Source organism: Odontomachus brunneus, unplaced genomic scaffold (genome assembly GCF_010583005.1).
Source record: "Odontomachus brunneus isolate Ranch 3 - 2012 unplaced genomic scaffold, Obru_v1 Obru_scaffold_024, whole genome shotgun sequence".
Taxonomy (NCBI): Eukaryota; Metazoa; Arthropoda; class Insecta; order Hymenoptera; family Formicidae; genus Odontomachus; species Odontomachus brunneus.
Window position 1 is genome coordinate 85,777 of NW_022639474.1, and position 10,176 is coordinate 95,952.

The window sequence follows — 10,176 nt, forward strand, 5'->3', positions numbered from 1 at the left end:
GCCTCTTTTTTAATGTAAATTCTTTTCAATTTTATGTTTCTAGTAGTTAGTAAAATTTGTTTTACTGAGGAACAAATTCCTAGTAACTTTTAAAGAGTTCCGCTAGAAACACAGCAAATTTTTTAATAGCACACTTTAGTTTCTAAAATATAAATATAAATACACGTATGAAATGAAAGAATAATAAATTACTGCAGAAGATTAATTCCTCGGCACAAAATTCTATCATAATTTAGTTGTATTAATTTTTACTATAAAATTCTTCCTCTCTTCTCTTTAAATTTTGTACAATTGAATCTATAATTATTTGTAGGAGAGAGAGAGAGAAATTGTATAAATAGTATAAGACGCCGTTTGATAGTGCCTTGGTTAGCTCCGGTCCTGGCCATACGTTCATTCACTCGCATGTGTATGCGTGAGTGCGCGCGTGTGTTCTTACATGACACGATGGTAACTGGTGGAGGACGACTACCTGTTCGGCTGGGCTGCGATCATCAGTGACACTCCGCGGTGAGATGAAGCGAGTCAAGTCGAGCAGACGAAGCCGAGTGGTTTCTGGAGCGCGAATGGAGCGTCGAAGTGTTCGCGAAACAATCGCGTGGAAAAATTTCGCGAGCGCGAAAAAAGGATAAGAATTAGTGGACGAAATTTCTATCTGCGATTCTATTTGACACCCTGTATAAAAGAGCTCCTTTACACGCGCGTGTGTATGTGAAGACGCACCTGCCGTCGATGTGTCGGTTGAGCTTTCAAACGCGAATCGGTCTCTTGTCTACTTTAACCGCGAGAGTAATTTTGCTCAGCCTAATTGTGCAACTCAGTAATATCGATGGGAAAGGAATTCATACATTGACTCGCGAGGGTGCGGTCTGTATTCAGCTTCGAATTGCACAATCGCGAAAGGATTAATGCAAATTAATTTTAAGGAGAAAGGCGCCGCCCGAGCCATCTGCTTCCAGGTTGGCGCGTCGACGCAAAGAGTGCGCCAGCTCGCGGATAGCGACCCGGCGTTATTCTTACCTACATGTGGCGCGAGATATTTAATAATACTTACGCTATTTATTATACGCTACTTATCGCGACACTTGTCGTAATTTACCCCACGAAAGATAACGTCTGTTCGATTCGATAAATCGATCTCACGAAAGCTCGAGTGTGACTACCGCTGCGCATGCATGCACATCGATCCTCATTAATCGCCAACACGTGTTGCTAGTTTAGCGCGATTTGTTCTTTTCGAGCATTCCTTGCTTGAGGTTCCAGTCGTCTTAATTTACCGATAGCATATCAAGTTGGAGAACCGGAATGACGTCGGCCATGAATATCAGCGGAACAACACACAGTCAACGAACCACGCGAAGTTAATTTATTATCGACGACCAATAAAATAATGTCCGAGGAGATGATCGGTGATTAAGATCTAATTTGTATGGATGACCGTCGCTCGTGAATAATTTAACCGAATGGAGCGAAACCGTCGCCAAGACCGTCGTCCTGGGAAGGAATCCGCTAGTGTGAAACATGTAATTTGTAATTGTCCTGAGCTGCGCGCGAATAACGCGGAAAAATGTCGCAGGATAGATGCCGCTTATACGATAAACAAATTGCGAGAACTAGTGTCGGATCCCGTCAGCAGCGATCATGTTCTGCGAATATCACAACTCCTGTGCGATTATCTCTACGAGATCGGCGACGAGGGTTACGTATCCTTTAATTTACCAGTATTAGAAATTGTTTTTAACAAAAATCCTTTGAGTCGCAAATCACTGAGATTCTTTGAATTTATTAAGCGAAAGAAATACTGAAAGAACATCAATACTCTTTTCTATAAAATAAAAATTAATTAAACTGAGCCCTTATTAAAAAAATTAATATAAAAATTAATTAAATTTAACACTGAGAATTAGTACCTGAAGCGCTCTCTCTCTCTATTTTATTCCCTTCTTTCTCCCGATCATTCCTCTGTAAACGCATTTCCTTAAAGACCCGTTCAGCCGTTGAAACACCTGCCGGCCGTGATGAGCGTGTTGGAGTTCCTCGCGTGGAAGACCAGAGAAGTCGAGGGGTATCGAGCGCATCTGGGTCGAATGCTGCAGTTGTGCAGTCGACCACCTTTGTTGGAGCGAGCTTCCGACAGTCTGACCAGCTCTGTCATAATGGAGCATTATTTCACGTTGCTGGGGTATCTGCTGACGATCTTGCCGAAGGAAGAGGAGATCCAGCAGGTCCGCGACGCCCTTGACTATTTATTAATTGGGCAAACGAGACCGGCGAACGTCGCGGCGGTGAAACTGGACTTTCGTCGACGAGCCATGGAAAACTCCAGGTTGCCAGTCACCGTCGCTGAATTACTGGAGGCGGCCTTACCGAAGATGTATCCGAAGATCTTGGAGCTGGCCTTCATGCTCGCCTCAATCTCGTATCAGTGTTGTAAGTGTCATCCAGATAATTGACAAGATATATGTAAATAGATTCTACTAGTATTCAACTCAGGAAAGAAAAATGAGGCATAGGGTTATTATACTTCTATCTAGTTATCACACTTAAAGTGCTTGTAAATACTACATAATATTTCTGTCATAATTTCGCGTATATTCAACTGACATGATACCAGCAACCTATACTATAGAGTAGAATATGCTCCTCCACTTACGAGATATGAGCTTGGTGACAATTGATTCGTGTGACTTCCAGACCCCTCTTTAAGAGTCCTTCGCGGATATTTACGAAATTAAATTTATACTGTAGGAGGACAATAATATTTAACAGTGTCGTTCAACAAATGCGTTCAACACTGTCAAACATCGTTATCCTCCCACAGTATAAATTTAATTTCGTCCCGACATCTGCGAGTGGCTCATATAGGCTTTATTTCTTTCACTTTAACCGTACAATTGAGTGCGCAGCAACGTGCAGATCTTTTGAAAACGATTCAAAGGAGCTAATGACTCCTTTTCGTAAAAATCTCGAACGAAAGAAAAGGAAGAGGAGACAATCCGAGTAGTGGCATTCGCTTTCAGAGCCGGGCAGCGCACTTTGTGCAAGCAACGGTCCGGCAGATTACCATATTGAATGCTCGCATATCGAGTGCCTAATTTATTCAAATATTATTCCGACGGATAACGTGGGATGCGCGCCGGGACGGCGCGGGATGTTGAAGCGAAGGCATTAGCTTCAAGCGAGCAGGACGCGAGCAGGACGCTTCCGGCGTCGCTCGCGCGCATATCGCCGAAGCTTTCACATATTCTTAAATAAAGGTTACAGGATGCTGAAGGCCGGCGTGCTGAATACACTGCTCATTAGAATGGACTTGCCTTACGCAACGCAGCTGCGCTGCACCAGACCGCCGGACATTGAGCTGGAAGGTGAAGAATATCCGTGGGACACCATGCTCCTGATAACAAGCCTCTTGTGGAGTCTCGTGGGATCCATATTACTCCCGGGGAAACGACCAGAGAATCTCCCTTTGCTTCAGCAGTGCGCCATGTGGTATTACTTGTTCATAACATTCCGTTTAGCCTTTCCTTTGGTGCACACGCGACATATCGTCTGTTTTTCATCGACGGTTATCGGCACAAAACGTCGGCTTTCCGACATAGCGCAGGGGCTTGAGGTACTCCTTCCAGAGGCAGATACTTCGCGGACAATATCGAGCGGTTAACAGGAGGATCAGGAATGACATCGCCACGTTGATCCTCGCCGGAATCGTGGCTCTGCCTTCGTGGGATCTCGTCAGCAACGGCATCGCAGAAGACATCGTCGGTCTTTTAAGCGCGATCGAATCTGGCACTACCAAGATCTGGTCGCGGGATGTGAGGTTCTCCGACAGCGACGAAGATCTCTTCTTCAAGAAGACCCTATTAATGATCATCGCACATCTTGCCCATATTGACGTTTATCTTTTCGTAATTCATTCTTGTCAGTTTCAAGTGATATTTAAGTTGTTTGGCGGCGAAGAAGTGATTATCTCAAACGTTCAGGTGATGAGGAAAACGATGATCATGCCGGTGATCCTGCAGATCGTTAAATGCTGCGCCAACTGCAAGATGATCGAGAGGTCCTCATCGTCGTTGATCCTACTGGAGCACGCGATGCACATTCTGTCGCTATTAGCGCCGCGAATGGCGACGGATTTTGTGAAATACAAAGGCACACTCACGTAAAAAGAGAAACAAAATTGAAAATAAGTTGTTAGTGAATTTTAACGGACTAAAGGTAGAATGGATTTGCAAATTCACAGATTATTGGAGATGGTCGATCGAGTTTTGAACGTCAAGTTCGACGAACATCTCGCGACAATTTTGACAAGAGCGATCTGTTCGATTATCCTGCAGAACGAAGTCATGCTACTGGAGGACTTTCGACATCATGAGATGATACCGTTGCTAATCAGTAAGAAAACATCACAAGTTTCTAATTTTAATTTTTTAAGTATTGTAAAGATACGTTTTGCTTTTTCGTAATTCAGGATTAATCAGCAATATCGCGGTTCTCGACAAACTTACAATGAGAAGACAGCGAATTCTAACATTGCTGTTCACCGCCCTAGAGGGTCTCGTGAAAAAACAGACATCTGTTCAACAGATGTACGGTGAACGGAGCGTCCGACTCATTATCGAGATATTTGCGAGGTGTCTGTATCAAAAGAAGGATGACTTTCAAGTAGATCAACGGTAACGGCCCGCTATGTGAATAATACGCTCATCACGCAGTAATATTTTTCGCATTACCATAATCAACTCTACAAGAGTTATTCGATTGAAGAAACAAAATACAGCAAAGAATATTGGAAATTTAGATTCTAATATTAAAGGAAAAGAAAAAGTAAAATGGATGCTACGCGAGAAGACCAAGATATGTTTCTCATAAAATGTGATCATAAAATGTTGCCAATCATTTTTTTAGGCTGTTGTTAGCAATAGGCTGTTACGTTTGGGAATGTGTGGCGCGGTGTCCAACGAACCTGCAAATTTTCCTGCAAAGCGGAGGACTATACTTCATGCTGGATATAATTGAGATAGCAAACTACCCCGTGAAATGTCTATACCTCGGCGTATTAACCGATATGGTCGATTGCACCTTTTGTGGGCCGTTTCTCTGCACCTGGAGAGGCACTGATAAGAAGACAGGACTAATATCCTTGCTCGCGGTTATCTGGCGGGAGGAAGAGGATAGGATCGGCATTAAGAGACGCGCTGATGGTTCCATTGGAGGTTTGATCTCACGAATCGTCAAATTTGGCGTACGCTGAGAAAAAATGGTTGATCCAACTAAAATTATAGTTATCTTTGACCCCAACTATATCTTTCAGATGTTTCAACACGAAAATGATTGTGGCTGCGTTCGGAAACGTCACCCAAGTGTATCCGTTACGTTGGAGTGGCGAGATATAAGAGTGAGATAAAAAGAGAGGAAGAGTACTCAAGTGACGTTTCCGAACGCAGCCTGAAGTAACGTGCACATAAGGTTATTATCATAAATAGTGGTTTTCTTTATCATAATTATTTCTCTATGTGATTGTACCAAACATTTTTTCTTAGTGTAGATGATCTTAATGCGAATATTTATTGACTTTTGTTATTTTAGATCCAGAACTGCCTCAGATGGGTACCAAGCAGTGGGCAGACACTTACAGTTCAAAGCTCACGGCGGACAGCAGTCCCACCATGGTGGATATGATCGGCTCGCTGCGATCGAAGATCTTCAGTATTGTGAAAATCATCGAGAGGGATAGCGACAAATACGAGATCGCCAACAAGCATTACAAGGTCCTTCTCGATGTGCTGCCGACGAAGGATCGTGTAAGTTCAACTGAGAAGATGATAAGAGGAGGAGATATATAAATAAGATCGAAAAATTAATCAGCTAAAAGTGGAACAGTTAATTTCAAACGTAAGAGACCGTTAGGAAATCAAAGCGAGGGAAGATAAGATAACGAGTGAATTCTCGAGATAACAGGGGTTAAAATAAGCCATTCTCCATCTGTTCGTTCAACTTATCCAAAGCAACTCTATTATGTGTATATGCACATATATACATACACATAACAACATAGATTTACACACACACACACACACACACACATGTGTGTGTGTATGTATATATATATATATATATATATATATATATATTAATATATATATATATTAATTTTGTAAATAAGAGAATCCGCGCGACGTCTCGCGCTCGTCAAATCAAGAACTCGACGAGAGTTTGAAAAGTTTACGTCAGACAACCGCTTCCTCTCTGCTATCAGAATCAAAATGAGCTTCGATCGGGTGAAATTGTAATTTCAACCGGATATCATCGTCTATTCGGGTGAAATTGTAATTTCAACCGGATATCATCACCAGTTTGGCGACCCACGCGACATTACGTCGGCTATTTTCGGATCGCTCGAGTGATTATTCTGCAACGTCTTCTCGCCTCAACGATATTAACGATTCTCGGGATCGAGATGCGCTCTTTCCTCGATCGTCTTTAAGCGAGACGCTTAAATCGCGCGGGACTTTTTCGGAACTGCGCGGAGAAGATGGGAAAAAGAAGGGAAAAAGAGGGAGTGTCTCATGACGCGATACTGTTATACGTTGCGCACAGATTTGCGATTCTTACGTTGATACTAGTCCGTGAGACAAACGAATGCGATAATTTAATTACAGCGCTCGCGCCAGAAGCGAGACATCGCGAGAGAAAAACGGCGAAGACTGAAAAAACTCACATGATAAAATTCATGCGTTAGTGCTAATGACTAGTGTCTGTATCCTGACATATATAAAATCGCACGCGTGATACATCCGCTCCACGTTGCCATTTCGGTTGAATTCGAGTTGAATTCTATTGATGCACGAATTCTGTCGTCGTTAAATTTTTTTCGCGACCTTTCGCGTTGCAATAAAATTATAAATATCAGTTTGACGTTGATAATTAGTCGGCGCAGGTAAATAATGTTTTCGTGTAATGTAGCCTTCAAATATATTTGTCACGCACAAATTTGAGAGAAGCTCATTATGATACATATATATTTAAAAGAAGAATTTACTCTCCTTACAAGAATATTATAAAACTTTATTAAAGAAGAACTTACTTCGACTCCATGTAGTAAGTAAATCGAATACTTATTTTGTCTAATATATTTTATTTAATATCTTTTATCTAATCGAATATATTTTTTATCTAATACGTGACTGAAATGCTAAACTTCGTAGAGAGAGACGTTTCAGAATATATATATATATATATATATATATATATATATATATATATAATATACATATATATATACTCAATTCTACATCCTCCACCAGATAACAATGTGCTGCGTCAACGTGTACCTGCAGCTGAAGCTCAGCCAGATGTGGACGGAAATCTCCAAGTACTTAGAGCAAACCGGCATCACGCCCTTGAACGTGGACGCGCAGTTGATCTCCAGCATGGTGCAATGGCACCATTCATGGGGAATATTCATCGAGGAGAACCAGAGGAAGCTGATTTCGGCCGCTAAGCGCGCGGATGAGATTCAGGAGAAGGAGGACTTCGCGAGGATACGCGACTCCAAACTGGCGCCGACCCTGGAAGCGTTAAACGAGGTGGATCTTCTCCGTCGCACGACCGACAGGTCGTACATGCTGAGGATGAAAAGTCTGCAGAGGCGACAGATCAACGCGGCGTTGTGTTTCCCTCGCGACGCCGACATCAAGCGGTGTCATCGCACGTTCGCGGAAAAAGCGAATTTCACGGTAAAAATACTGGACGTAGAGAGTGGTGTAAGGGGTGGCGGAGTATAGACTCCGACGCCATTTAAGGGTCATCGTTCACGCGCTGGCTCTTCCTCAGGTTATACTCGGGCAACATCAATCGATCGACACCTCGCACTTGATCGGCTCGAGCGGCGACTTCGTGGAATTACCCTTTGTTTCACCCCCGGACTCACCCTACGGAGAAACCTTTTCCTTGCTCGACAGTACTTCCGGTGCTTCCCTCTCTCTCTCTTACATACATCGTCTCGCGGACGAATGCTAAAGTCGCTTCAACGAATCGACGCTCTGTCTGCGTGGCGAGATGTTTGTCGAAACAGATGAAGACAATTATCGCGCAATCGTTCGTATCTCCGAAATGATAACGTCTTATCTTGCTACGATATCACAGTTGCCTTCCTTATCGATGTAAGTCAACTGAGCGTTATCTCCAATGAATTCTAAACGATCTAATCGATCTAATCGATACTACCGCGCATTGTAAACAAATAAATCCGACATTTGACGGCGGATTGAAGTTCAACGATTTTGTCTTATTTGCCTTTCGCTTGCAGCCGGTGATATTTATATTTACTGCATTAATTTCTCACACTTTACATGTTTATCTTTGAACCTATCTCTTCCATCTTCCCACCAGTCCTCTTCGTTCCTGAGAGCAAGCTCCCCGAAATCATGAGGTCTGTTTTAGCTGAACTATCTGAACTCGTACATATTGAAACAAGTTAGAATAAAACAAATTGTTTCACTCTGACTTATTGCAGCAGTCTTATTGCGTCAGTTCAGACAGTTTAGCTGAGAAGAATAGACCTAAAATGGTTGCTGGGGTTACAGACGTTGTTCGAATTTCGCGGGTGATGTTACGCGCTCTCATCTAGACAACCCGGCCGGCGGACGTGCTCATCTAGATGATGCAGAAGCAGTCCAGACGGGGACGGTAGCGACTGGCGAGAGCGTGGCGAACGGCTAGTGAGAGCGAGCATGCCGTTCGCGTCGCAAGCGGGCGTCGTTGCCGCAGCAGCAGTGTTCCGCTCGATGGTACCGGTTTAAAGCGAATGCGCTCGGTACCAACTTACGCGCTGGAGAGTAACTCGCCTCGACCGCCTCGTTCGCTCGCTCGCGCGTCAGTGTGCCGCGCGCCTCGTTACGAATCGGACTGTTTCTCGCTCGGATCGATCTCTCGAAACGGTCGTTTCTCCGCATTCTTCGCAGCGAGCGCGAAAGCCAATCGCGCCAGCGAACGCACCAAAGGACGCGTCAGCGGACAATTAACATAATAAAAAGGACTGTGTTGTTTGAAGAGGAACACAGTTTCGCGACAGTTCCGCACAGCATCCTCGGAGGGCTGGTTCGCGCGGTAGCGTACAATTGCTCTTTTGCCACTCGTCTTTTCCCATTCCTCGGTGAAATTCGAGTCGCTGCCCTTCATTCCTCTCTTTCTTTCTTTCTTTCCCCATCCGAACGTACGTGTATCTGCTGTCAGTCTCTCCCTTCACCGCCCTCGCCACTATCCGTTTTCGCCTTGTGCTCTGTCCTTCTCTTTCGTTCCTCATTCGCCGCCACCGCCACCGCCACCGCCGCCGCCGCCGCCGCCGTCGCCGCCGCGCGAGCGTGCGAGAGCGCTCGTCGTTTTTCCGTCGCGTTCCGTCCCCGTCTCCAGGTCGACGAGTGCACCACCCAGCGAGCGCAAGGAACTCCGGAGCACACACGCTCCGCTTCTCCACGGCGCGAATTTGCCGCCAGGGAATCTCTCTTTTCGCGAGACCAGAGGCCGACGAGAGCGAATTCTCCTCGTCGTCGACGACGCAGATATGGCGCGCGAAAAGGAACGGTGGTGCTCCTTGAACGGTGTGAGCGCGCGGCGAAGGCCTCCGCGGGTCCCGCTGCTGCTCGTCCTGTGCACGCTCCTGGTCGGATCCTTGGCAGTCGCCGCCGAGACCGGTGAGTGTGTGTATGTGTGTGTATGTGTATTCGCTCTCTTGTGTATAAATATAAATATCATGTACAAGCGCGTATGTGTGTATGCATGTATTCGCGCCACGGCGAACATGCACGGGCACCTTTCGATAACCTGTTGCGTATCACGGAGGATTCTTTTGGAGCGGATCTAGAAGGCGCAAGTGAGACGCCACGACCATTGCCTGCGACCGAGAGAGGGAGGGAAAGAAGTAGTGGAAGGAGAGAGCGGGTTAAAAGGAGAGACAAAGAGAAACAGACAGAAAGACAGAGAAACAGAAAGGGGTGGGAGAGGAAAGAGAGAAAGAGAGGGGGGAGAGAGAAAGAGAGACGTTTACTTCGTACTCCGGGACAAAGTCCTTTTAAATGAGAATGCTCCAACGGACTTTTCTATATTCGCGCGACGTAGAAAAAAGCGGATTATAAAAATGACAACGGTGAAGTAATTATAGGCGGACGCGCCAGAGAG

General features: G+C 44.9%; 3 protein-coding genes across 3 annotated transcripts in view; all 3 read left to right on the top strand.

The window, feature by feature from the left end:
* Positions 1–212: 212 nt before the first annotated feature.
* LOC116842351 lies at positions 213–3,681 on the top strand. Its single transcript, XM_032811443.1, has 3 exons — positions 213–1,703; positions 1,995–2,430; positions 3,258–3,681. The coding sequence occupies exons 1-3, from the start codon at positions 1,464–1,466 to the stop codon at positions 3,659–3,661; spliced, it is 1,080 nt and encodes a 359-aa protein (XP_032667334.1). The 5' UTR covers positions 213–1,463; the 3' UTR covers positions 3,662–3,681.
* Positions 3,682–3,832: 151 nt separating this feature from the next.
* Positions 3,833–8,567, top strand: LOC116842350 (cilia- and flagella-associated protein 69-like). The gene is made up of 7 exons (XM_032811442.1): positions 3,833–4,159; positions 4,241–4,392; positions 4,469–4,673; positions 4,906–5,213; positions 5,587–5,801; positions 7,305–7,736; positions 7,834–8,567. Exons 1-7 carry the CDS (start codon positions 3,864–3,866, stop codon positions 8,017–8,019), a joined length of 1,794 nt encoding a protein of 597 aa, XP_032667333.1. The 5' UTR covers positions 3,833–3,863; the 3' UTR covers positions 8,020–8,567.
* A 306-nt stretch (positions 8,568–8,873) lies between these two features.
* LOC116842349 (plexin domain-containing protein 2) overlaps positions 8,874–10,176 on the top strand; it is a 41,504-nt gene continuing 40,201 nt past the window's right edge. The window contains exon 1 of the mRNA XM_032811441.1: positions 8,874–9,692. Within this exon, the coding sequence (XP_032667332.1) occupies positions 9,563–9,692 (130 nt within the window). The 5' untranslated portion in view covers positions 8,874–9,562. The remainder of the gene's footprint in view (positions 9,693–10,176) is intronic.

Excerpts from the sequence above, each read along its gene's own strand:
- LOC116842351 (XM_032811443.1), top strand. The coding sequence starts at position 1,464 with ATGGAGCGAAACCGTCGCCAAGACCGTCGTCCTGGGAAGGAATCCGCT. Across the intron at positions 1,704-1,994 it reads AGATCGGCGACGAGGGTTAC|CCGTTGAAACACCTGCCGGC; the intron begins GTATCCTTTAAT and ends AGACCCGTTCAG. Across the intron at positions 2,431-3,257 it reads CTCAATCTCGTATCAGTGTT|GTTACAGGATGCTGAAGGCC; the intron begins GTAAGTGTCATC and ends TCTTAAATAAAG.
- LOC116842350 (XM_032811442.1), top strand. The coding sequence starts at position 3,864 with ATGATCATCGCACATCTTGCCCATATTGACGTTTATCTTTTCGTAATT. Across the intron at positions 4,160-4,240 it reads AAATACAAAGGCACACTCAC|ATTATTGGAGATGGTCGATC; the intron begins GTAAAAAGAGAA and ends GCAAATTCACAG. Across the intron at positions 4,393-4,468 it reads GATGATACCGTTGCTAATCA|GATTAATCAGCAATATCGCG; the intron begins GTAAGAAAACAT and ends TTCGTAATTCAG.